The 27724-nt window shown below is 42.3% G+C and overlaps 1 protein-coding gene across 3 annotated transcripts in view; it reads right to left on the reverse strand.

The window, feature by feature from the left end:
• The window catches only part of DAB1 (DAB adaptor protein 1), a 1133708-nt gene that overhangs the window by 125797 nt on the left and 980187 nt on the right, over positions 1 to 27724 (reverse strand). For all 3 annotated transcript variants that reach the window (XM_075998696.1, XM_075998701.1, XM_075998702.1), the window contains 2 exons: positions 9908 to 10047; positions 1413 to 1511 (listed from right to left, as the gene is read on the reverse strand). In XM_075998696.1, coding sequence (XP_075854811.1) covers positions 1413 to 1511; positions 9908 to 10047 — 239 coding nt within the window. The remainder of the gene's footprint in view (positions 1 to 1412; positions 1512 to 9907; positions 10048 to 27724) is intronic.

Consider the following 27724-nt stretch of genomic DNA (forward strand, 5'->3'; position numbering starts at 1 on the left):
CCTCCCGAGTAGCTGGGACTACAGGCATGTGCCACCATGCCCGAGTGAATTTTTCTATATATATGTATTACTTGGCCAATTAATTTCTTTCTATTTATAGTAGAGACTGGGTCTCGCTCTTGCTCAGGCTGGTTTTGAACTCCTGACCTCGAGCAATCCGCCCATCTCGGCCTCCCAGAGTGCTAGGATTACAGGCATGAGCCACCGCGCCCGGCCAATATTTGTCTTTTTGTGTCTGGCTTGTTTCATTCAGTGTAATGTCTTTGAAGTTCATCCATGTTATAGCACATGTCATAATTTTCTTTCACTTTAAGGCTCCACAGTTTCCCATTGTATGTACATGTTACATTTTATTTATCTATTCATCCATCAATGTACACTTGGGTTGCTTCTAACTTTTGGCTATTGAGAATAATGCTGTTATGATCATGAGTGTATAAATACCTATTGTGTTACTAGTTATTTAGGAATAATTTTTCTAAAACTTTTCATTCTTCAAGAAAACCCATTTTGACTTTGAAATTATTATCCTGCTGCCCTTATGGTATCCTCCTAACAGCCAGAAAAAGAAAAAGAAAATAATAATGCAAAATGAGCAAGATCAAGTAACTGTGCAGGTTGAATATTGTTTACAAAGTGCTTGATAAATTATCTTTGTAAAGTTCAAAGGAGGTGATATATATGGAGGTATTTTACAAACTGTAAAATGCTGGATGAATAAAAGGAAGAACACAGCTGCTCGATTCTTGCTTTCTCAGAAAATGGATCATGGGACGTTTTTCTATTTTTTCCTTACCATCAATGAACAGGACCCACAGTGTCAGGGGAGCTCTGGGGACGAGGCTGGGAGTTAATTGTAGCTGTGAGGTTGATGAAAACACAATCCTCTTCCTTTGGTGGGTTCAACAAACATATCAGCCCTTATATTTCCTGGTTGTGCAGTGATAGATTTTTTTTTTAAGATTGAGAACTCTATTTATTCTTTTTGATTACAGCAATTGCAAGGTGCTACAGGTTAAACTCAAGAGAGTCTGGATGCTTTGACCGAGTCAAAACACCTACATGTGTCTCCCTCTAGGACCTGTGTCATTAAAGTCGCCAACACACAAAGAAATTTAACTTAAACTGTCACATTACCCATTGATCTTCAAAGCTCATCAATCTCCCATTAGAGTACCAGGATGGTTGTGACACTTTTATCACAATTACACTATAAGAAACACAGTGCAGTCATACTGTGGCCAAGTCAGCAAAGAGACTTGCTTTGATGGACGATCACAGTTGATCAACTTTGTCAGTTGCTTTATGTGTTTTTATGCATATTTTATATTCCTGCCCAGAGAGTAGAGGCTTTTAAGGGTACATCTGTCAATGGATTCAATTTCACAATGCCACGTGATTCTTTTACTTACCCCTGTCTTCTCATCAAAGATTTTGATTCCTCCAAAGGAGATGGTTAAAAAGATTTTCTGTTTGTGTTCTCCTTTGGAACGAGCGCCAGCAACAACGCCCTGTTGAAAGGAAGGACATGGTCTTTACTTTAGTGTTTTCATTTAAAAATTCCCTCCAGTCCCAAAGGCACGCCAGATACCATCAACCGACGCCACCAATCATGCACACTCTTTCTACTTCGCCCTCCCATGTTTCCCTACACAGTGTGCTCATATCTTCTTGATGTTTTAGCATGATGCTTGCACTAGCTGTTCTAACACTGCATAAATAGATATTTGAACATGCACTCGTTTAACTAACCAAGAGTTATCAGATGCCTCCCTGGCGCCTAGATACCCAGCTCAGAATCAAAGGAACCAAGGTAGACACGATATGGTCCTCATATTAATATCTTTCCTGAATTTTGCACTGGCTATGGTCTTAATCTTTTAACTAAAGGTGAGTCACAAAATATATTCCCCTAAATGTGGTTTTGCTTTTATACTTCTGGAAAAGGTTTTCAGATTGAGATGAATCAGCATTAGAGAGTCGAATGGAAATCAAAGAAAAACTAGTACTATACCGTATGTCTCAATTTTGTTTGGAAAAATGTGATCAACCTAGTTAGATGCTTATTATTTGTAATTTTTATTCAAAAAATTGAATTTTCTACTCTCTTTTTCCCCCTCTCACTGCTCTGCTTTAAGGTAAAGATCTACCAAACGCAATTCCATTTATCAAGACATCTGTTCTTCACTCTCTTAAACTTCTTATAAGCCAAAGATATATATATATATATATATATATATATATATATATATATATATATGTTAAGCCAAAGATTATATGTATAATATACATATGAGTCAAGGAGAAGGTAAACTTCACAAGTAAAGATGTTACGTTACTTACTATCCCTGGTGCTTAGGACATCCGTGGAGGGAGGAGGTGCCCAGCAAATAACTGTTAAATGAATGCATTGTACATAGAGTCCCCTCAAAGTTGATATTGTTCCAGTTAAGAGAAAAGACACTTGCTTTTTAAGTTAGATTCTGTGGTGGCCAATTACAGGTAAGCACCGGCTTAATCTAGATCTAGGGTACAACTCAGAGGATGAGGACGTCCCACGGGGTCTGCACCCCAGGGCTGCTGCAGACTCTGCATGAGGTGCCTTGAGGCTTCCAACCCCTCGTCACTGGTAGCCCCAACTGATGGCAAGATTAAGCCCAACTCTCAGCAGTTATGACTCTAGGCTTTTAGGGGTAGGAAAGTGTAAAATAATATTGACTTCCTATTTTCGGGAGATAAAAGTAAGTTTGTGCTGCTCTAAGAACAACACGTTCTCAGCATCAGTTGTGGGGACTGACGGGTGTTAGAGAGCAGCAGCTATGAGGAAGGCAGTTTCTCTTAAGGCTGCTGGATCAGCCTCGCTTTGGGTGCTGTGGCATCGGAATATCTGACTTATACTCATGGTTCCGTGTGAGCTCGGACAAATTATTTAACCTGTTAACTCTACTTCCTCAAGTGTAAATACTTTTTTTTTTTTTGCATGGATGAGTGAATTAAATAAACATTTATGTAAAGTCCCTAGCACAATGCCTGGCACACTGTAGAGATGTGACAAAAATTAATTTCTCCTAGTAAATAAATGAATGTCCATTAAAGGCTGTGGTCCAGTCCCTGTTTTGATACCTACTAATAGGCGACTACTCTATCTTAAGTCGCCCATTCACTCCCCAGCACATCTTACACATAAACAGAATGTTAGAGCCAGAGAGAATTTTAAAAACTAATCTGTCCACGTTTCTCAACTGACAGAGGAGAAAAACAATGTTCTGAAAGGTGACGGACAGTCCTGAGATGGCACAGAGGATTGGTGAAAAATGTGAGACCACAGCTCAGCTCTCTGAGCTCTTGGTGCTGGGGTCGCTGATTATTCTTCACAGGTGTCTTCCTTCTGGGGAGCGGAATCTCTTTCCTCACAGCCCTTCCCCAGTGTTCAGCCCCTCAGGAATGCTACATATAAGGTCCCTCCTCCAATGCCTGGCCTATAAATGGTTAGAGAGTGGCTCGCATCCAAAGCAATGTCCTTTGTCTCTTCAACACCGTCCCTCTGCCCCCTACCATTCAATGGTTTCTAGATTCCTCAATGTGCTACTTGCTTTCCCATGACTTCACTGCGGGATATTTTTAAGGAACATGGGCAATGGTGAAAGCATGTCTTTGGAATCCCAGGGATAATTCTTATTTCTGTTCAATGTCATCCTCTCGTATCCCCTTAGCTACAGAGCAAACTCGTTATGCCAAATCACATCTGATTCATTTTCCCTCCTTCACTTTCCTCATGACAATCACCATCTGACATATCACATATTCCTTTGTTGATTATTTTCCTTTGCCCAACAGAATGGAGGCTCAATTGCACATGCAACTTTTTCTTTCTTTGCTCTATGTGCTTGGTGGTGAGAATGGAGCCCTGCATAAAGCAGGCACTCAGGGGTAAGCAAAGTAACTTTCCTTCCTTCCTTTGGGTAGTAACTGAGTGGACAAGCCAGATAGTGCACCTAGGAAAACTTTGAAATCTGTGTCCTTGGCTGGGTTTGGAGTAAAATAACGTATGTTATTACTATTCCTCCTCACCCCAGTCTTCAACCTCAGGCATCCAGGATACACAAAAGATAGAACAATAATTAGCCCCCTACTATGGTCTGAATTTTTCCCCCCAAATTCACATATTGAAATTTGCCAGTGTGACAGTATTAAGAGGTGGGGCTTTTAGGAGACGATTAAGACGTAAGCACAGACCCTTCTTAAAGGTGATTAGGGCCGTTACAAAAGGCTTGAGAGAGTGGGTGTGTTTCCCCTTCCCCATCCCATTGAGAGGACACAGCACTCCGCTCCTCAGGAGGACACAGTGTCAAGGCACTCACCATCTTGGAAGCTGAGTGACCGGGACCTCACCAGACACTGAACCTGCCAGCACCTTGAACCTGGACTTCCCGGCATCCAGATTATGCAAAAACAAATTTCTGTTCTTTATAAATTATCCGGTCTCAGGGACTTTGATGCAGCAGCACAAATGGACTAAGCCATTCCCCTCCCCCCCAAAAGGAAAGGACTGGAAGGACTGTGAGAGGGGAGGCGAGGTCCTCCTCTGGCTGTATTCCTTCCTAGGTGAGAACATCCCAGGACAGGTGGGGAGAGGGCTGCACCTTTGCTCAGGAAGAGCAGCTTTACTGCCTCCATCTCCAAGACAGTCCTCACAGTCCCAGCTCACAGAACGCCTGGAACACCACACAGTGACAATTCCTGGCACAAAGTAGTGCTGATTCGATACTAAGGTCCGTTTTGCTTACTGGTTCCAAGCAGATATCTAAGAACTCTGCGGTAGAATACAGCTGTATTAATATAAAACAGGATGGAAAGAGCCAACATGCACGTTCCAGGAGCATTTCTGCTTGGAGTTGCTGCTTCACATGACAAATGAAAGAGAGGACTATCCACAAGGTACTATCTTTGAGGAAATAAAAGACCAATTTTTTCAAACACATTTCTCTTGTGAGACAGGACTCTGAGTCAAGCTCTGAAAAACTGCACTATGTCCAGGCGAGTCTGCCACCAAACAATACACGTAGGGGTTCATCTCCTACAGAAGTATTCCTTGCCACCATGTAGAACTAACTGAGGTCCAGGAGACAGCCCTGGTTATAGACTCAGAAGGTGTGGATACAGGTCTTGTTCTGGGCTCCGTGCCTAATATTAGCCACCTGACCTAATGAGTCACCACTGGAAACCTGGAAACCAGCAGTCAAACGTTTTCTCGGGTGCCTGCTATATTCCAAACGTTCTGGTACATGCTATATAATTTACTCCACACCATAATCCTGGGAAGTAAGAATTATCTCCCTCATTTTACAGATGAGGAAACATAAGGCCAGGGGGATCAAGAGAAACTTCCAGAACCTAAAGAAGCTACTAAGTCATAGAAATGGAGTTCAAACAGAGATCTTTCTGATTCTAAAGTAGTGTTCTTTCTACCTTAACCCTCTCTTCTCTAGGACCCTTTTTGGGAAACAGATTTTAAAAAAATGACCATGCAATCATGCATGCCATACCACAAACATGCCCCAAAGTTCCTGAGAATAGCTAAGTGGAACCACTAGCTTCCACACTTAGTGGTGAAGAGGAGCTCTAAAACGAGAACAGTCACATTTCTTACTCCATGAGCATGCTGGGACACTTAAATGAAGTATGCACACACCACACTTAGCACTGTGCTCAGGGAGCTCTCAGGAAGTAACAGTTATCGTTCTCACTAATGCTAATATTGGTATTTTTAAGCAACACCATGTGCTAAGCACTGAGTGGAAGGGCTGACACAGGCGTCCCTAAGGGAGTCACAGGCAGTGTCTCGATGGAGAAACCTGCACACAGAGAAGAGGTCAGGCATGCCGGACAAGATTAACAGGCTGCCCTGTCCCACTCAGGGGCTGCTGTGACAATCAGATAAATGATGTACATGAAAGGGCTTTGAGAATACACGCACAGCATGGCGCATACACATGGTATAGGACCGTGCTCTCCATGGAACTCACAAAGCATATGTGTCAACACAACAGGTTTCAGGCACTAATGCTGAAAACTTTGGAATGCTATTCCAGAAAGCCCCAGGTAATAATCTGGTCTCTGTGCTCAGGCCTGCTAGTCACCATCTGTGTGATCTTAGGGGGAAAAAAAAATGCAGTGTAAGTTTCATTTTTCCCAGTTAAAAAAAGGAATTCAAATATCTTTCTTTGTCCTACTTTGTGCCCAGTGACTGATCCCTCAGATCTCCTGAGTTTCCTTCCCTGTGGCTGCCAGCCGGATTCCACCAATGCGAGACACAGACAGGAGATGAGAGGTGGAAGGAGAGAGAGGGGTCAGGCCATTTCTCCCAACTCCCTTCTCAGCCTTGATCTGTACCTCTGGTAGAAGCCATGTTCTCCCTTGGTGAGGGACGGGGACTTTCTTATCAATCCTGCTCTCCCTGTGTCCTCCTAGGGCGGTAACAGCTTCCCACTGTTGCTATACTCTGGGAGCCTCACCACCCCTTGTTTGGTACCCTACCCTGGCCTCCGCTTTGCAAGGAGCTTCTTCATAAGTGTCTTCATCTGATCTGTCCAGGGTAGATATTGTTTCTTCAGGGCCCTGCCGGCCATACTCAGCGTTCTGTACTTCTCTCTCCAGGCACTGTCTTTGGGAGACCCCATCCTTTCCAACAACTTCAACCACAACCATCTTGTCTAACATCTCTAAAAGCTGAATACTCTAGAAGTCAATAGATATGTGGCTGTTGGTAGTAACTTACTGGCAGGAGCTTAAAATCTGGTTTGGGAACCCAAATAAATTAAATGCAAATACAAAAAAGAATACAATTAAGTGCTAAGCTATGTCTCGTCAAACCCTGAGACTCTGGATATCTGGGTCTAATTTCTGGGCTTATTAGATTAAATAAAGGTTGTGGGACAAATACTTTAACTTTTCTGGAATTCAGATTTCTTATTTATAAAACAGGGAGGCTAATATCTACCTCATAACATCAAAAGAGGTAATATGTGCAAAAGTACTTTGTTGACTATAAATTAAAATAGGAAGATGTCCACAATGATGATTATGGTACTTTGCTGGTAGGCAATGGACCACTCATGCTCACAATACAAATCCCCTCTCAAACCTCTATAATCCAAGAGAAAACTTTTTAAAGCAAGAAATGAACCAGCTTCAGAGAATCTAGCCAAAAAAAAAAAAAAAAAGACAGATTTTTTTTTTTTTTCTCATATAACCTAACATGAGCAAATGGGCCTTTCTGCAAAACTAAGAGGCATCTTATACTTCTCTGTTTCTTATTTTCCTGGGCAGGTGGCCAAATGGAGAATCGATCATTTATGTTTCTGTGTTTCCTAAAGAAAAACTACTGGGAGCTGAAATGTCAACATTCTTCTCAGCAACTTACAAATAATGAAACACAATTGTCTGGGAACCAAGAAACGCTCAACAAGTTCAGCACGTTTGACAAGAGTGTGTTACGGTCGGACAAACTCTTAGGGCTTCGGGGACCTCATGGTTATGAGAGGTGACAGATGGAGCACTTCAAAGCAGGTGCCACATGAGCACACGAGGTTGGCAGCGATTGCCAGCCCTGGTCCACTAGCTTGGACCAATGCTGATTCTGAGTGAGAACATTCTGGGATCAGAGGCCAACTCCTGACTCATAACCACATAGGCCTCAGTGCTTCCATGAAGGCAGCTGGCCCATGAGGTGTTTCGTGACAGATACCTGGTAAAGGAAGATGCACGAGCACCTTTCTCCTCAGCAGACCTGTGGCTCTGGGTGAGGACCAGGTCTTTGTTGGTGAAAGGTTAAGTAATGACATTTTCTTGATATCTTTTAATTAAGATTTGTCTGGAACAAATCTCCATTTGTCTGACTTCATATTCAGTAAGAAGACACTTCAGCAAGATCAAGATCCTGGCCTTTATCCCCATGATTGGTGAGGCCCCCTTGGGATGACAGGTGTGGCTCTATCTGATTAGAGAGTTTGAAGTTGAACACACAAGGCTCAATCTCTTCTGGGGCTCCCTGTGAACCTGCTTGCTGGTGGACAGGCTGTGCTCTGGTCTGATCTCACATACAAATCACGGGTCCTTCTCTAGGGCAGGGCAGGGAGTAGGGGAACAGGGAGGACCGCAGTTATCCTAGACACCATAAACCAAGTGGAATAGCCGGTCTCACTCAAGGATGCTGCTCTAGCTGTGTATTTGGGTCACATCCTCCAACCCAGCTGTTATCGGTCACAAAGCTGGAATCTGGAATTCTTCCTGTCCCCAACTCCTTCATCTATTTTGAGCATTCAAATTTGAACTTAGGAGATGAAGAAAGCTCATTATTGGATGGCCCTAAAATCTCATAGCATTGCTTAATTATAAAAAAAAAAGAGAGAGAGAGAAAGAGAGAGAAATGAATTAACCTGATCCAAGGGGATTATCTGTGAAATCATGATTTTGATGTCTTTTATGCCTTTTTCTAGTGACCTTATACTAAATACACAGCTATTAAAATAAAGTTTGTTTGTATAACAGCTTAAAAAATAAAAAGAAGTTGTAGGGCTGGAATATACAGTGTAGAAAATTAAGGGTTTTTAAAATCATGATATCTAGGAGCCACACTATAGGAAAACTTAGCATCTGATAAACATGTTAAACTGCTAAGAAAACTTGTAAAGTATACACAAAAATAATATTAGTAGCTGTGATTTATTAAGCATCTATGAAAGAAATGGGGATACAGAAGGTATTTTACAGATTTTATTTCACTTAATACTTTTAAATACTTGGCAAAGCTTGCTTTTTCTTTTCATTTCTTCCTTTTTTCTTACACTTAAAAATATTTCACTGTCCAAGTTGTGTTCTCATGGACTATTTGAACACATAAAAAAATGAAACCATATAAACTGTAATTCTAATTTTATTACATATATGCATAATTCATATATTATATATATAACACAGATTATACATTTACACAAAAATGTTGACACTGATTTTCTTTGAGAGACTGTAGTTTACTTCAATTTTCTTCCTCATACTTTCTATATTTTCCAAATATTTTATAATATATGTGAACTCTATAATCAGAAAAATAATTCAATTATATATCCTTTAAATATTTAAAATATTTGTAGACTTCTTGCTACATTATTCATTTCTCCAATATTTTATAATACTTTTTTTTTTAAAAAAAAGAATATATGGAGATAAGAATCCGGGAACAGCATTATTTCTTGCATATTTTAAAGGCTTTCTAATAAAATAATTTGCTTATTTTATATATTTAAAATTTTTCTAACTTATTTCTTAGATTTTGCAGAGAAAAGCCTTCTTTACAGCCTTTAAAGTCAGAAACCTCTTTGTAATATCTCCAAATCTCAATATCTAGTTACATATTACATTTAAAATATATATTATTTTTCCTTTTACTATAAAATATTAATATTTGGGGTACATTAGTAGAAATTATAAGAATGAATAACATCAGCTTTTACCTTAACATCTTTTACTGCATGGCAAAATATATAAAATCTATTTAAAAATAAAGTGCATAAAACTCATAAAATGTGAGAGGGACTAAACGATTTGATGATTTTGTATTTTTATTTTTGCAGGGGTTGCACAATGAAGACAAAATTGAATAAAATGTAATACACTCAAAAATTATAAAACAGGGCTTAGTAAAATAAAAAAAACCTCCACATACTAGGTACTTACTAAATATTCACTCAATGATTGACATTTCTTCCCAGTGAGTAAATATGATGATTGATCAGCAAACCAAGCACTTTAACAGTAAATGAATAAAGTTATTTACCACAATGATGGCAATGATTCCTCTCGGTCATATCAAACCCAAGAAATTTAAAATAGAATGTTTGCACAGCACCTTGAGTTTCATCATGGAATCCTGACATAACTTGTCTCCCCGAGCCGCGGAAACTTCATCAATCCCGATCAACTTGGCTTTGTACCGGACCCCTTCGCCTTTAAACCTCTTTATCAAAGTGGCTTCACTGCGATCCTGACCTAGAGACAGAAAAAGCAGATTCAGATATACAGTCATACAGATCGCCTTGGCTCTACGTATCCCCAAGTCCACGATTCGCTGTCTGGTTGCACCTACATTCCGGGAAAGTCAATTCATTGCACACAGGAGAAAAGAAGGGTAATATTCCTAGATGCATATTTTTGCTGAGTCCATTTAAATCCTGAGAGAAATTACTTCTATTTTTTCTGACCCTCAGCTTTCTCAGGTAGGGGAAAACCGTTAAAAATTACCACCCCCATAGAGCATTAAGATAAACAAATCAGATAAGTTGTATAAAGCATCTACTTCAGTGTTTGATGCACAGTAGCTACTTAACAAATGATAATCACCCACCAAGAGTTCACGTCTGGAATTGCTGTTAGAATAGTATTAGCGCTGAATCTGTGGCATTTCCAACATTTAATAATACTTCAGCCAAGGCACAAGACCCTCCTTACACCCAATTCCATTGGTTGTTTTATAGAGAAACTCCAGAGTAATTCCTTTGTATCAAGTAGTGACCCGAGCATAAGGATCAAGAAATAGTTTTATGATATCTCTTCTGGTAACTCAGGTGTGCAGGGAAATAGGCCTCCACGCTGGTTGGCATTGTGTGTTCATGCCTTGCAACAGGCTCTCTGGATAATTATTGACATCATATTTTGCTAAGACAAGTCAACCAGGAGTTCAAACATATCTACATAAAGCGAAGACCAAGCAAGTGCTTCCTGCAATATGTTTTGTGAACTTTATCCCCACTCTTCACAACAACCAAACCATTTCCATTTTCTAGATAATGAAGAAATGGTTTAGGGGCGAGGAACTTGTGGCCTCAAGGCCACATGTGGCCCTCCAGATCCCCAAGTGTGGCCCTTCGACCGAATGCAAACTTCATAGAACAAATCCTTTTATTAAAAGAATTTGTGCAAAATTTGGATTCGGTCAAAAGGCCACACTCAAGGATCCAGAAGGCCACATATGGACTCAAGTCCACAGGTTCCCCACCCCACACAGAGTTCAGGGCATCACACACGACATGGTGATTAAAACCTGGAGTGCCCTAGCTCTCTGATATTTATCTCCCAGAACATCACTAACTTCAATACCTGATTCCTCCCCCTCCTGCCTTCTCTCATCGGTCAGAAACTTAGAGCTGAGGACTTTAGGGATAATTCCGCCTATTTCCTTCTATCCACATGATGTGCACATGAAGGCCTTTCTATGTTGTGGGGTTGAGAATTATTGGAGGACATGCTTAAAACAGAAAAAAAAAAAAAAGAACAGCCGTAGCTAACCATCATATGGTACTTTTCTACTGACAAATACAACTTTCATTTCACTCATTTATCCATTCATTCCTTACTGAGCATCTCCTCTGTGCCAGATGCTATTACTCACTGGCAGCAGATGAATGAATCAAAGTCTGTGTCCCAGAAGCTCAAGTCTTTGGTGACTGCAAATAAAAACGCATAGTGCATCATGCCAGGTGTGAGAAGGCTCATGCTTAAGAGTCAGGCATCCTCATGTCATGCCGAATCATGGCTCCCTCTCTCGTAAGTTGAAAAACTGAGCCTCAGTCCCTTACCTGTTGAATGAGAATAAAATATCTACCTTACAGTGTTAGTATGGATAGAAACTTCAAGGAGATGGTATGTGTGAAGCACGTGTTCACACGGTACGAGTACTATAAATGGTAGCTGCCACTGCTAACATCAGCCCAGTAAAAGCAGCAAGTGGAAGAAACCCTAAGAGGAAGGGAGGCAGAGAGGAGGGATGTGTCCAGCCAGGCCTGGACTTGTGGTCTCCAACACCCAGTTGTCTTTTTTGTTCCAACACACTCCTGTTGACTCGTAGTATATTAAAACCTTAGAATAATATTCCATAAAGCAAATATAATACATGGGTGATTAGTCTGAAACTATAATCAATGTAAGAATTAATCCTCAGGGCTATGTAAGGGCAGATATTAGAAACTAGAGCAAAGAACAAAGGGGCCATTTGCCATAATACGCTTTATAACACCACCTAGCTAAGTAACAGGGCCCGTGGGACTACAGGTCACCCTTCCCTGCCTGATTATGCAATGTTTGGCAGGGTGACCTATGATTTTTGGGGAAGGTTATCATCCTCTATAGCAAATCCCATCTGTCCTCTTCAACACAGGACAATATTTCAGTCAGTAATAACATGCCTTTCATCATTGAGACATCCCCCAAACTTTAATTATAATAACAATGCCGGTAGCTTTTATCACAAAGCACATCATATGCATCAACTTGTTTAGCCCTGAAAATAATCCTTGAGGTAGGTACTGTCGTTCAGGTTATATAGGAGAGGCTCTAAACTGAAGGTGGGAAAGGCCATGTAACTTGCCAAACTCACTGAGTGGGAACCGAACCCAGAATTGCCTGGCGCCGAAGTCCAAGCTTGCAGTTTGCTTGTGTTCTGTGTTTTCGGGCCTGTTCTCCTAACCACTGCGATTAAGTGCTTCTCATCTCTCTGACTTTTCTATCAAGTCCTATCTTCACCTTGTACCAGAACTCACCTGGCCCAAATCTGTTGATACTCAATACATTGGCAACGTTAAAACTCCACTAGAGGATGGAGAGAGAGCGTGAAAGGGAACAGACACCTTCCAGCTGCCTGTCACATCCACAAAAAGGTCCCTGAGTCAGATACAAGACAGCTTTAAGAAACATTTGTCAGGGCACAGAACTCTGCTGAGGAGGAAGATTCATAAGAGAAGGCAGAGCCAGATCAGGTGAATAAGGGCAGAGATTAATAAGAAAATATTAGGCCATTTAGAGGAAAGTAGGGAGTCCAATTTAGATTAGGACCTAGGGCCAAGCTAATTTGTATGAAGGGCACTTATGCAGTAGATAATCCAGTTTCTCATTAAATGCTTCACCATTAAAAGGGTAATTTTTCACGAGCACATCTTGAGCAAGGTCTCAGTTATATTAGTTAAGAAATAAATAACAGATATCAGAGCCATAAGGCTGTAATTCTATCAGAGACACATAGAATTTGAGGATGTTAGGGACAGGGTCAGTCTTCATGCATCCTAAGTCATCATGAATCCTAGCCTGTGTTGCTGAGAGAGACACTGACCCTTTGCTTCAGGATGGACAAGACAAAGGCCAGTGTCTAAGGAAAATCATTCAAGTAGTCACTGTCTATTACTATACCAGTTACTATGCCAAGAGTTTCACATGCAATTTCTCATTTAATCTCACACCTGCTCTTTGAGTTAGGCTCCATAATGAGCACTACTTTACAGAAGACAACACCAATAGCCAAAGTCAACAGCAGAGCTTGAATTTTTAAATAACAGCTGCTATACGGATATACCATAAAATTCACATACCATAATTTACCCTTTTAATAGATACAATTCAGTGGTTTCAGTATATGCAAAGGCTTGTGTACAACCATCACCACTAACTTCAGAACATTTTCATCACCCCAAAAAGAAGCCCCATATCTGTTAGCTGTCACTCCCTACACCCCTACTCCTTCTGGTACTAAGCAACTACTAATCTCTGTCTCTTAGATTTGCCTCTTCAAGACATTTTATATAAATGGAATCTTATAATGTATGGTCTTTTGTGAGTGGCTCCTCAGCAACATGTTCTCAAGTATCACTGATGTTATAGCATGCATCAGTAATGTCTTTTTTTTTTTTTTTGCTGAATATTATTTCATTGTGTGGTTATACCACATCAGTTGATGGACATGTAGATCGTTTCTACTTTTGGGCTATTATGAATAATGCGAACATTTGCATACAAGCTTTTGTGTGGATGTATGTTTTCAATTCTCTTTATACCTAAGGGAGAAATTTCTGGGTCATAAGAAATTTCTGGGTCATACATTTAGCTTTCTCAGGACCTGTCAAACTGTTCTCCCAAAGTGGCTGTACCGTTTTACAATCCCACTAGCAATGTATAAGGGTTCTAGTTTCTCTACCAGATGTTCTTCCCAACATCTGTTATTGTCTTTTTTTCTTTAGTCATCCTAGTGTGTGCTAAGTGACATGTCAGTGCAGTTGTGATTTGTATTTCCCTAAGGAAAAAACAGTGTTGAGCATATTTTCATGAGCTTATTGTCCATTTGCATATCTTCTTTGGAGAAATGCCTATTGGAATTCCACAGCTTCAATCTGAACCCAGGTCTTGTGCAAAATTTCATGGTTTTAACCATTAGGCTATGGGGACTCCTGGGACTTCCCTCTGCGTACTATTATTACATTTAGCCCTTCATATTTTGAGATGTTTCAGATCTCAAACAGCTATTTGAGATGTACTATGGAAGTTATAGTAAACTGGTGGACATCTCATTCCTAAGACAAGTGTTTCACAAGTACACAAGCCCGGATCTTCTCATATCTTATCTCATTTAATCCTGCAAGGTTACTGGAAATTGACATTGTTATTATTCTATGGATGAAGAAACTAAAGCCAGAGAGGTAACTAAAGTTACTTCCAGTTGAGCTGGGAATAGAATCTCACCCTCTCCATCTCCAAGGCCTGAGTTCTCCCACAAGGAGGTAATAAGGCTTACCGATCTAGAACAGAAGCTCTGGGTTCAGACCACCTGGGTTCAACTCCCAGCCCTTTCTTAGTTGTGTACTGTGCATAACCTCCTTTCCATGTCTGCCACAGTGTTCTTAATGGTTAAGTGTAGATAATAATAGGTGCTCCCATACAAGGTTACTGTGAAGGTTAAAGAAAAGACATACAGACAGCATCCAGGACAGTGACTGACAAACAGGAAGTGCTCAGTCAACCCTGGCTGTTGCTATTTGGGTGATCCTTCTTTCAGCTTTTCTGTGACAGTGCCAGTTTATACTTTTTGTCTTTTGCTCTAGTGACCAGCACCCCTCATTAATCTCAAAAGTATCCTAGTTTGGATAATAAACTGTGTGACTGCCCTACTTATATGATCATCATTTGTATACAATACTGCCCTGACAGTTTTCTTTGTGCTAGGCATTCTGCTAGCTTCTGGTGGTACCTAGGTTTAGCAAAATGTGTCTTCTTTCCTGTCTGGAGAGTTACATTTCAAAAGGGGACACACAGAGGAAAACAAATAGCTTAACAAAATATGACCAAGGCTGTGGGTGTCATACAGCACTGAGGGGAGAATAAACAGTTTCTATTTGGGAGGGGAGAGGATTAGGAAGAGCTACAGAAGGGAGATGACATTCGAGTAAGCCCCTGTGAGAAAGTGGGGCTTCAACAGGCAGAGAAGGAGGGGAGAAGATTTCCAGAGTAACAAAACGTACGGTGAGATCTGGACAATAGTGAGTACTGTTTGTCAATCCAAGCTATGCTTTAGGATCAACTTGGGAGCTTTTAAAAATACCGCCCCACAGATTCTGATGAGACTAGTCTGGGGTGAGCTGGACAGGGCTAGAGCACGTGGGTAGAGTGATTCTGTCAACGCCAGGAGGGGCCAAGTCAGGAGGGACATGCAAGGCAAGCCAAAGCCACTGGGCTTTGTGCTTTAGGCCATGGGAGCTACTAACCACCCAGGTTTGTCATGAGGATTCGATTAAAAACAACACTGCAGCAACATCTGGGGAAGCATAAGGTTCTCATTAATTGGCTGATTCACTCATTCCCTTATTCAGAATTTATTGAGCGCCTACTGTATATATGTTCTAAGGTGCTAAAGATACTGCAGAGATCAAAAACATATACATATCCTTATACTCATGGAGCTTACCTTCTAGTAGACAAGTTAATGGATTTTTGCTATAATTTTCCAATTTGAGTGTGATGGAGAATCATCTATAAAAACAAAACAGCAGCAAGAACAGATCCCTCAATCCCACTGAGATTATGTACCAGTGGGAGAAACCCAGTAGAGCGAGATGAGTCAGATGTAAGTAATCTTCAAAAGATCTCTAGAGCACAGCAACTTCCTTATGCAGAAAATCCCCCGTAAGATGATATTTCTCAAAGTGGGGTCCTCAGAATGAACATTTCCAATGTTTTCATTTGGAGTTTTCAAACTGACAACGGTCTTTTATTTTACTAGTTACAAAGGAAAAAATCTATTAGTAATAATATGCCTCAAATATATTTTCATAGACTTCAACTCTGGTTTTTTAGAAGTCTGATAATTTCTTTTTTAATGTTTAAAAGGAATCTCCTTAAGCTTGAGAAACACTGTTTGGCATCACGTGTGGCTGGCTAAGCATGTCTGCCTGGGAGGCTATGAGTGTGGTGGGGTAGGGTCCACCACCTCCTTACTGCTTTCCTACTTAAAAAGAGCTGCCCTGAATGGCTTGAAGATTTCTGCTCTGATACACCTGCTTCACTTGGTTCCACAAACAAACAACTGTAACTAAAAACAAATAGTGGATGCTTTATCAGAGATCTTAATCCAAAACTCTCCAAGTAATCTGAGAATTGAATTTTCAATAGCTCATTGATTTGAATTCCAAAGGAAGAAGGTATGGGGGTTACACAGCATCAAGGGCCCTGAAAGAAAAACAGAAACTGGCCTGAAAGAAAGTGAGGCGGCCTGGATTTAGGTGTAGTCTCTGTCACTATGCCTTCAGCTATGTGATTGCACATGTCGTTTGCCCTTTTTGGCATTCACTCTCCCCACGTACCCAGTGAGTGTTCACAGAGAAAAGATGGTGTCTAAAGTGTATCTGAGTGATAACCGTATATGAGGATATTTATAACTGACATCTAGAGAGTTTTAATCATGAGCCATAATTGTATGATGTACTTTGCATATTTCAGTTTATTGCTGTGGAAATCTCATGTGGTCACTGTCCACATATTTTAGATCTAGAAACAGAACTAAGTTGGTATATCTAGGTATGGACCAGAGCCAGAATTTAAACCCAGGCCTTCCTAAATTCACAGAATTCAGATTTCCAGTTTTAATCACATATCTCTATCAGTAAAATATTTTTGAGCATATAACTCTAAAGCAGGTATATTTCTGTATAAACTACATATATGTATCACTGATAATCCATCTATTAATATTATTAAAACTTACTTTTTCTTAAAACTTTTAAAGCCAAACATAAATGGATATCTTATATATACTTATATATATATATATATGCTTCTCATGTCCTGACAGATAATCTTGCATATCCTGGAGGTAACTTGCATCTCACAATGTTTCTTTGCAGATCTGGCTGAGAAAAAGCAACCTGAAAAATCCTCAGGGAGTTCCAACAAATCTATAATCATAATAAGACATTTGGGTTTCTAGGAATCATGCATTTTGAATTTCACAGAGGAGCACCGGGAACCCCAGGGGCTGCTGTCCTTAATGTACAGCAGGGGTGGGGCGGTGCACATGCATCACTCAGTCATGCCTGGAGGCGTCCCAGAGTCCCAGGTGTGCTTCCACCTTCACCCGCCAATCCATGCCCCACACCGCCTCCAACAGGGTCCATCCCAAGTGCCATCTTGTCAAACACTACCTCACTAGAAATGTCACCTCTTCTGGCCAGCTGCCACGGTTGTCTTCCCCTCTCGTTCTCCCACCTCATTTATGTCCCTCACCCCCAACACCTGAAACCCTGACCCGGTGGGCCAGGTGTCTCCATGCCTGTTTCTCTTGCTACTCCCTCATCTCTAGCTTGTCTTGTCTCCTTGACAAACATTTCAAGACTCAGACCAAGTATCCCCTCTGCTATGAGGGTGGTGTTTTTCGGAGGACTCCTCCCTCCTTTCCCCCACTCTCCACCGACTAATATCAACCTCCTTAACATATCTTACAGAGCCTGCCTGATCGAGTCCCTGCCTAAGTGACCAGTCCCATTCTGGACCACCCCCCTCTTTTTTCATGTGCTCCCCAAGTGGCCTCAATCAGACCTCCTGGCCAAGCCGCACTCTGTGCAATGCATGTTGTGATCTGCAATTCTGCACCTGTTGTCCTTTGGGCCTGAAAAACACTGCCCATCCTTGTCCTCTCCCATCCCTCCATCTTCACACCCCTCCCTTTTCACACCTGAGATCTCAACATAATACCATGTGCCCTGGACTTCTGTCCTATCTGGTAAGTCCCCTCTGAGATGCTCCCATCGTAGTCTGGTAATTCCTCTGCACTTCTGCAATGAATTAATCTCACTAGTAATAATCCGCCTACTCTCGGCCCTTCTCATTAACCCATAATCTCCATAAAGGCAAAACTAATCCAACAAAACTTGGATTAGTTGAACACTGTATCCTTAGTGCCTAGCATTCTCCCAATATGTGGACATATTTTTATTGTCTGTGGACTTCACTGACTGTTTTCTTGTCTGTCTCTTTCTCCACACTTGGGTTCCATAAGGGTTGAAACTGGGATTGACTCAATTGTGTCCCTTGAACCTAGTATGTTACCTGGAATAGAGTAGACCCAGAGTGCCCAGATCTGAATAACTGAATAAAGAATTGAATTTATTTATTCCAAAGTGACGAGTGGACTCCAGGAATCAGAATTGAGGTGGGAAAGCACCTATGGGGTCATCATAAGCCCCTTCCATACAGACCTTATTTTACACATTCCATTCATGTGACTCACTTAGTCTTCAAGGAATAAAATTCCTAATGGGATAAAGTAAATGTCACACCCATAGTCATTTTAATGTTGGCTTTGCTTTATGCCATTAGAGAAGAGCATATCACAACCTGCTCACCTCCTAACCAGGGCAGGACTCTCCTCTGAATTTAAATCAGGCCAATTCCCAGGGCATGGAGTAAATTCTCCCTTTGAACACGCCTCAAAGATGCTGTCAGAGAGAACACCAAGTCTCTGTCTCTCAGCAGAAGGCATTGCCAATGTTGAGGTCCCACACTGGGAGTCACCTTGCAGAAGCTTTGACGCAGCACGTTTCTCTGTCAGGAGTCAGGATCCGAAGGAGGAAGGCAATTAGCATTTTTTATGACACTGAAGCAGAGAGCCCACAGGGTCCACTGGAGTCCTAAATGGCCTCCCACTCCAGGCTGCTCACTAAAGACCGATAACGGCCAAATAAAAGATATTTCACATCCAAGATTGTTCTCCCTTTATCTCCCCCACTCCTCATAGATTATAAGAAGTATGGCCACAGAAACCCATATAAGAGCCAAGATAAGTATTTTTTTTTTCTAATGTGGTCATTCTGGCTGTTAATTCTTTTAACTTTTGACAGTTACAGTATTTATCTAGTAGGGGTCAACTCCAACGCATTTCTTATATCTAGCTGAGTATTCACTTTTGCGTTTAGATACTTAAACACCTAAGGGGATGTCTTGTCAGCTCAGGCTGCTAGAACAAAATGCCACAGACTAGGTGGCTTAAACAATGGACATCTACTTCTCACAGTTCTAGGGGCTGGGAAGACCAAGATCAAGGTGCTGGCAGACTTGCTTCTTGGAGAGGGTCCCCTTCCTGGCTTGCAGATAGCCACTATCTCACTGTGTGCTCACAAGACGTCTTTCTGTGCATGCTCTGAGGAAGAGAGAGAGCGAGTGAGTGCTGGTCTCCCTTCTTTTTCCTATAAGGCCACTAATGCTGCCATGAGTACGTCACCTTCATGACCTCATTTAAAGCTAATTATTTCCAGGCTGGGCACGGTGGCTCACGCCTGTAATCCTAGCTCTCTGGGAGGCCCGAGGCGGGCGGATTGCTCCAGGTCAGGAGTTCGAAACTAGCCTGAGCAAGAGCGAGACCCCGTCTCTACTATAAATAGAAAGAAATTAATTGGCCAACTAATATATATAGAAAAAATTGGCTGGGCATGGGGGCGCATGCCTGTAGTTCCAGCTACTTGGGAGGCTGAGGCAAGAGGATCACTTGAGCCCAGGAGTTTGAGGTTGCTGTGAGCTAGGCTGACGCCACGGCACTCACTCTAGCCTAGGCAACAAAGCGAGACTCTGCCCCCTCCAAAAAAAAGCGCTAATTATTTCCTAAAGGCCCCACCTCCAAATACATCACGTTGGGAGTCAAGGCCTCCACATATGAATTCTGGGGGTGGGGGCACAAATATTCTTTCCATAATAGGGGAACCAGAATTAGGAAGGAGTAAAAAGCTGGAGGATACCTGCAAATGAGCGTTTCTGTCCTATTTTTATAAACTGTCTTATTTAAGCTTCCCAACAACCCTGGAGGCAAAAACTACAACATGCTGAGAGGAAGAGGGAACTGAGGCACAGGGAAGTGAAGTCATTGGTGCAAGGACACGCTGTTAGTGAGGGGCATGACTGCCTAACCCTTTGGAGTCAGGAGGCATTGCAGTATAAGCGTGGTAAGCTACTTCCTGTGTGTGCAATATTGGGAAAGTCAGTTAACTTTTCTGAGTGTTAGGCTTTTCATCTGTAACACATTGAGGTTATCTGTACCCCTCTCTAGTGTAGTTAGAAGGATCACAGGAGATAACATATGTTATGCTCTTAGCACACTGCCCGGCACATGGCAGTCATTCAGTAAATATTTACTGCCGTCTTCCTTCCTGAATAATATAGTTCACATTAAGCTCCAGTGGCCCAAAGCTAACTACAACAAAGTTGTAGTGCATCGGAAGTAATGGTCCCAGCTGTCTGGGAATTTTTTTGGTTGCCTGGGAATAAGGATGCAATTAAGAACAGGATGTTCCTTCCTGAAGGCAAATAGGGAGATCACCTTATAAATTATTAACACAGAAAGATCCTCCCTCCTCCTGCATATCTATCTGAATCACAGGCCATCCATCTTGATAAGACAATTTCAAAGGGTTGCTTTTTTTTTTTCCCTTCCCTAGCCTGTCCAACATCATTCTGTCTATTGCCGAAAGAGCCCTATTGTCTGTCAGGTTGTCCAATTTGAGAACAGATTGTGGGGGAATTTCAGGGCCCAGCAGCAGAGGTAACTTATTTTACTTCGAATTCTATCTTGCAATTATCCAGGTGTTGATCTGCAACGGACAAATAATTACGTATGCTGGCTGCGTAGGAGAGAATGCTGATTTTGTGTAATTAACTAGCTGGGTAGTGAGCAGAACAAGGGGAAAAACACACTTAGGGGGCTGTTAAAATGTGTTTTTATGAACATGGCTGCTTTCATTATTGCTAAAAGGTAAACTAATTAAAGAGCTAAAATAATATTCAACCTATGACTCACGTACACATTTTCTTTAAAAATCATTTTCTCTGGTACTCCTGATAAGTGCTCTGTTAGAAAGGGTGCCTGGAGTCCATTGACACCTTTCTGTACAAAGTGAAGTGCTAAGATCCCAGGCCTTACTTCCAGAGAATCTCACTGGAGAGCCTGGGAATCTGCATTTTTAAAGCTTAGCTGGTGATTTTGAAGCAGAGTCAGATTAGGAACCACTGAATTATAAGTGACCCAATTCTTCTGCCCTAATAGTTGGTCCTTTTTGCATTTCCCTGATAAGGATCTACCAGCATTTATTTCTATGTTTTTACCTTCCTGCTGGGTCTTTTAAAATTTGATTTTGAAAAATCTATTATAAAAACTGCATGACATTATTAATAACCTCTTAATAACAAAACAATCACCTGCCACATCCTGTCACTCCGACAAATCCGTAGACCAACCATCCTAGTAGTGTCTGTGTAAGCACCGTTTTTAACACATTGAATGCCATGCTAGAAAAAAAAATTTTTTCCCCTTGGGGCTGTAGTATTTTATTATGAAAATAGAATAAAAACTTCGAAAACAAAACAATCCTTTCTAATTTAATGGAAAATTTGTTATTTTTTATTGTTTTCTGTGTGTGAGCTATATATGATTAAATTGTCAGTATTAATTGTAACAATAAGAACATCAACAATGAAGATTTTCATGAACCAACTGCAGGGCTTTTCCTAGGGGCTGCCCATCACATAACACGTATGCTACAGCATGGCAGTGTGAGCTGCCTGCGTACCATGAGGCTCTCAAAGTAAAGAGACGTGGGAGTTACATGTGCTTCACATGGCCCCGGGCTCAAAACTACCGTGAGTTAAATACAACTCACATGGCAGTTAATATGTTAAGTTTCTTTAAAGAAAAACAGAAGAGATCCTCATGTCCAGTAGGTCTGGGACCTGGTGGTTTTCCATGTGCAGCGGTACATCAAAGCAGGAAGAAGGGAGGCCTTCCAGTCTCCCCTGGGTAGACCTTAAGCTCTTGAGGGCCAATGTCGCCTTCTGATTTGCTCTCTGTCCCAAACAACTAGGACACGGCCTGGCATATAAGGAATTCTCAATATTTGAGGAATGAATTAATCTATTTAATAAGGGAAACAGCTCCTTCTTTACCAAGAGTTTCCAACCCTGCCCCTCAACCCCAACACACCTGTCCATACTGTTTGGTAACTTTGGGAAAACCAAGTTTCAGTTCCAGTCGCAGGGCCCGACGTCTCAGGTGCTATTATTAATCCGGCTCAGAGCTCCGCGATTCCCAGCATTTTTCACACAAATGGAAGGCAGGGGTAATAGAGATGGCCAATCAAGTCTTCATGTGTGAGGAAGCAGCGGCAAGATGGAAAAACGGAGAAACGTCTTGGTTTTAAGATGGTGTGAAGACAGCTATTATCCTCAGTTGCTGAGTCCTTTTGATGTCTTTCCAGGAAGGCTATGGAGCTTAGTATGTGTTGCTCATTTGGGTCAATAAAGGACCGACAGGTCTGGCTTCAAACCTGGAGGCTTTTACACACTGGCTTACTGGGAGTCTTAGGATGGCGTGACACCATTCACTTCTCAAGTCTTCTTATCGGTGGGTTTGTGTCTTTTTCCTCGTGCCCAAGAGGCAAAGCAGGTAAAAACCAGTATGTGTCGCCATTAAGTGTGAGATATCGCACTAGGTATGTAACACTTCATCTCATGTCGAAGCCACGCTGGAAGGTACAGGACAGGCTTTAAGCAATATGTAAGTCCTTCTTCTTTGTCCTTTTATTCCTCACAACAACCTGGCATGACATGCATTATTAATCCTTTCTTATAGATGAGGAAATTGGGACTCCAGGAGGTAAAGACTGGCCCAAGATCACAGAGCTAAGAAAGGCAGAGGCAGGAGTGCCGAGAAAGAAATGCTGTTAATCAAAAGTTTTACAGGAAGAGAGTCTGAAGCTCGAGGCCAAGGCCAGGTCCAGATCCACAGTCATTACCTTTATTTTTGTTTCTGTCCTTTGTAACAAAAGGGCCCAGTTACGGTTGTGCTGCAGGGCTGCAGGCAAGGCTGAGAGACGCGTGTGAAACACAACAGGACAGCTGCATCTAGCGTGCACAGGGAGGGTCATGCATGTGAAGAACAGAGTCCAGGAGAAACCTCAGTTCTCAGCGGCTCTGCCACTCAGGAGCTTCTTGGCTAAGAGCGAGTCACTTTGTTTCTCTGCAATGGAAGATAGTGAAGCTCACCTTGCAGGGTTACTGTCCGAGCTTCACACGCAGTCCTGCGTGAGAAGCACCCAACACAGTATTGCTGCTCCTGGCCAACATTATTTGTTCACAGTATTTTTGCTTCCTTCCCCATGCACTGCTGGCTACATGTGGTCCACCACCCAGATCCAGTTTTGGAACTGAGCACTCGTCCCCTCAGGTGGCATGCTGGCCCCTGCAGGCCCTCGGATGAGTTGCACTCAGGGAACTGCCCTCAGCCAAGGTCGTGCCTCCCTCACCCCACTTGCCCCTCCTCCCAGTCGCTGCACCCAATCAATAACTGGTTGATTAGCTGGCTGGGTATAAAGGCCCAGACCCATGCCTCAGTTTGAGACAATTCTGAAGGACAACTCAAGTGTGCACGGTGGGGCAGAGCGCCCAGTGGAGGCCTCTGCTGCAACTGCATCACGGTCCGGTGCCTCCCTTTGCCCAACCTCACCACCCTCGGCCCCACCGGTGTTGACTCTGAGGACAGTCCCCACTAAAGCCTCCGACAGCAAATTTTTGTCTCAGCCACTGGTCTCCTGGGAACTTGATCAAAGAGACTACAAATGCATTTGAGGGAGAGGGTTCTGGAAGACAGATGCAACAATCCAAGAAGGATGGGAGGAGGGCTAAGAGGCAGAACTGAGTGCTCAAGTGAGGTGAGCTGACACTGATGTTCCACGAGGCTAAACCGAATCAAGAAGCTAAATCCAGAGCTATAATTTTGCCACCAAAGGGAACTCAAAGGCCCCTGGCAAAACTGTTGAGTGTTTACCAGCTGTGCTGGGCCGCTGGGCCTGGTCTGAAGGTGTGAGCACAGTGATCACCCACCCAAAGGCAGCTTCACTGCCGCCAGAGCTGGGAGATGCAGCAGGGCTGCCTTTCCTAAGTTCACAGCTTGGCTCCCTTTGGCTAACGCACATGATAGCAAGACCAGGTACCTACAAAGCCCCAAGAGCCGATTATGAGTGAATATGACTTTATTTCAAATGAAAAAGAACAGATGTATTTTTAAACTTTTTACATTTCAATTTTTTAAAAATAACTGCTTTTTTCAATACTTTCTAATTACAAAGTGAGATGTGCTCAGGGTTTAAAATTTGGCAAATGCAGAAGAGGGGGAAAAAAGGGGAAAGCCACCCATAACACCACCAAGGTGTATTTATAGTTCCATTTGAGTAGATGCTCTTGCAAACTTTTCCCTGAGTGCACAAGCATTCATTTTTCAAAACATTTTTTCAGACTGTACAGCTGTGGCTTCCTTTTTTCATTTGGTAGTATATTGTATATTTTCTTCCATATTGATATTTTTTATAACATGATTCTTGTTGGCCGCATAATATCCCATCCTATAGATGTATCATAAGTTATTTAATCAATCCCCTATTATTGGACAGTTAAGATGTTTCCAATTAAAACAGTGCGAAGAAATACAATATTGAGAATTACTCTTCCAGACAGTGTAAAGATGCATTTTCCCCGTGCGAACGCCTCCATGGAGCCTTTCACACTCATCAGAGTTGATGCTTCATTATCTTCCCCTCCCTCCTCCTGCTCCAGAAAAAGAGTAGGCTCAAAATAGACAAATGTGTGAAAACAAATGTAAAATTTACCTCTCCCGGAGTCTTTCTTTGGGAGAAACACATAAGGGCAAAGGAAGGATGTTTGCATGATTTGGATTACAAAAGAATCCCAGCAAGGTTTGGAAGCCGGGGATGGAGGGACCCGCAGTGACTAAGGGAGAAGAGCGGGAGGATGGGATCTACTCAGTGAGTCTGAGGTCACAGGCGGTATGGAACAAACAGCTCACCCTTTAGCGTGGCGTTCTCACACAATGTGCGTTCACACCAGGCATTTGGAAGCTTGCTCCTGGACCTACACAGAGGTTAATTAAACTACAAATGAACAAGTTTCTATTTTCACGCACGGCCTGCAATTGGCCAACAACTTTCTTCTGCAGCAGCTACAACTTTCATGGGGTCATCTCCATTAGGAAAAAAAAAACAGGAAAAAAAAAGCAGAAAAACCAAGGGGATTTAATTGGGTATCTGTGACACCAAGTTGTTTGCACAGTATTTTTTTAAGTGAGATTATTTTTGTCTTAGTATATTCTGGTGTGAACAAGACTTACGCTTTATCTTCCATCTGCCTTCTAAACAAGAGGGCTGTGTGTACTATTGACTGATTAAATTATTTCTTTAGAGTACAAAGAGGTATTTGTGATGAAGACAACAGAGAGGGCAAATCAATTATTTACTGAGGAGGCTGAAATATAAATTACATTTGATTAAACTCAGAGATAAATCTCAGTGATCGAGGGATTTAAGCGGAATGCGCCGGAACCGACAGTGACTAAGTGCCCCCACCTGATGGTGGCTCTTAATGAATGCAAGGACACAGGCCCAGCCCCACTCCCTGGATTCCCAATGTGGCCAGCCTATGCCCATTTATTCCGCAAACACGTGCGGATGCCCACTCCATGCCCGGCACTGGCCCAGGTCCCAGGGCACAGCCGTGAACCAGAGAGAGGAAGCCCCTGCTCTCCTGGAACGGCTGATGCGGAAGGGGAAGGAAGATAATGAGTAATGAGCAAGTAAATAAATAATGAACAAGATCACTGCAGATAGGGATGAGTGTTATGGAGAGGATGAAACAGTCTGATGAAACAAAGAGTGACTGGGACAGGGTGGGGAACAATTAATTTAGATAGGCTGGTCCACGAAGGCATTTCTGTAGGAATGACATTTGAAAGGAGACGCGAACAACAAGAAAAGGGCAGTCGTGCCAGGAGGGAACTGCGTTTGGCCCGTTTATGAAACACAAAGAAGCTAGTATGATCAGAGCAGAGCCATCCTGGGAGCGGTGGGGCGGAGGTCGAGGGGAAGAGGGGGGCAGGGCAAGGAGGGAGGACTGGGTTCGAGGTGCAGTGGACAGCCACGGGAGGGGGGTGCTGTGCAGGGGCATGGCTCGTGTTTTGTACAGAGTTTTCTGAGTGCTCCGTCTACAGTGAAAGGAATAGAAGCAGGGGCTATCGGTCCTACTGAGAGACAAGACCAGGATGATGATGGCAGCAGATGTACAGAAATGAACTGATCCAAAAACTATGCTGGGGGAAAAGCAGATGGGGTTTATCCATAGATTTCAAAAGAGACAGGAAAAGAGAGGAGCAAACACAACTCCTAGGTTTTGGTTTAGGCACCTTGGTGGATGGCAGGGCCACTTCCCAACACGAAGTCAACCTAATCAGTGATGGGGACAAAGCCAGAATAGGCTGGTGGCTCAACGCTCCATTCAGGGCTGGTCAAATTCCACCTGCGTGGAAAGTGTGCAGGATCCATGAGCAGAGAGAGCAGGTCCCGATTTAAGTCAGTGCCTAGGATGGTGACCTTGGGCAGCTGCGTTCTCTGGGACCCCCGTTTCCTCATCTATAATAGGAAATAATAGGTGAGATCTGCCTGGAGGTTTACGAATAAAACGAGGATGTGAAAAAGTGACCGGCCTGGCATATAGGTACTCTGTAAATACAATTGCCTTTCTTTTCATTTTAAATTTAGCACCAGATTTCAGATCGAACTATGTCAATGCTAAAAACCATGGCTGTTTCTTAGCATGGATATCACCATATAAAAGTACCGCAGAGTTTTGCGGTTCTTTTTACTCACTTCTAAAATTGCTTTTCTCTTATGAACTGCATAATAGCTGGGATTCGTCTCACTCAAAAGCTGTCAAGAGTGGACAGCTTTTGAGATACCTGTCCAGATCTCGGTGTCTGAAACACCAGCTGACGGCCACCTCCTACCCAGCAGTAGGGCCACAGTGGCCATGTTTGTGTAGTGTGAACTCACCCTCTGGCTCCTCCTGATTGAACCAGACGGATAACTCATGCAAGCTATGTTGATTAGAGAGAACACCATCCTTGGAATTGAGTATTTAAGCAGAGAGAAAAGAGTCAATCACTCTTTGAGATGGGAATTGTATCATGGAAATGCAGAATTCTGGGTGGCCATCTTTTCCTGCCATTGGTCTGGCTAAGAGGAAGCAAATCTCTCCCCTCCCCCCAGAATATTACAGGAATACAAGCGTTTTAGTTATATGAAATGCTTTTGTACAGTTTGAGTCAAAGTTATAAGTGTGTCCATCACACAGTGTGCATTGTACCTGCTAGGTATGAACTTATCTATCCCTCCTCCACCTCCCCACCTGCTTGATTTCCATTGACTTTTACTACCATATGTGCACATGAATGTTGATCAATTAGTTCCAATTTAGTAGTGAATACATGTGGTGTTTGTTTTTCCATTCTTGGGATACTTTACTTAAAAGGATG

This window comes from Microcebus murinus, chromosome 2, assembly GCF_040939455.1.
Source record: "Microcebus murinus isolate Inina chromosome 2, M.murinus_Inina_mat1.0, whole genome shotgun sequence".
NCBI classification, from domain to species: Eukaryota; Metazoa; Chordata; class Mammalia; order Primates; family Cheirogaleidae; genus Microcebus; species Microcebus murinus.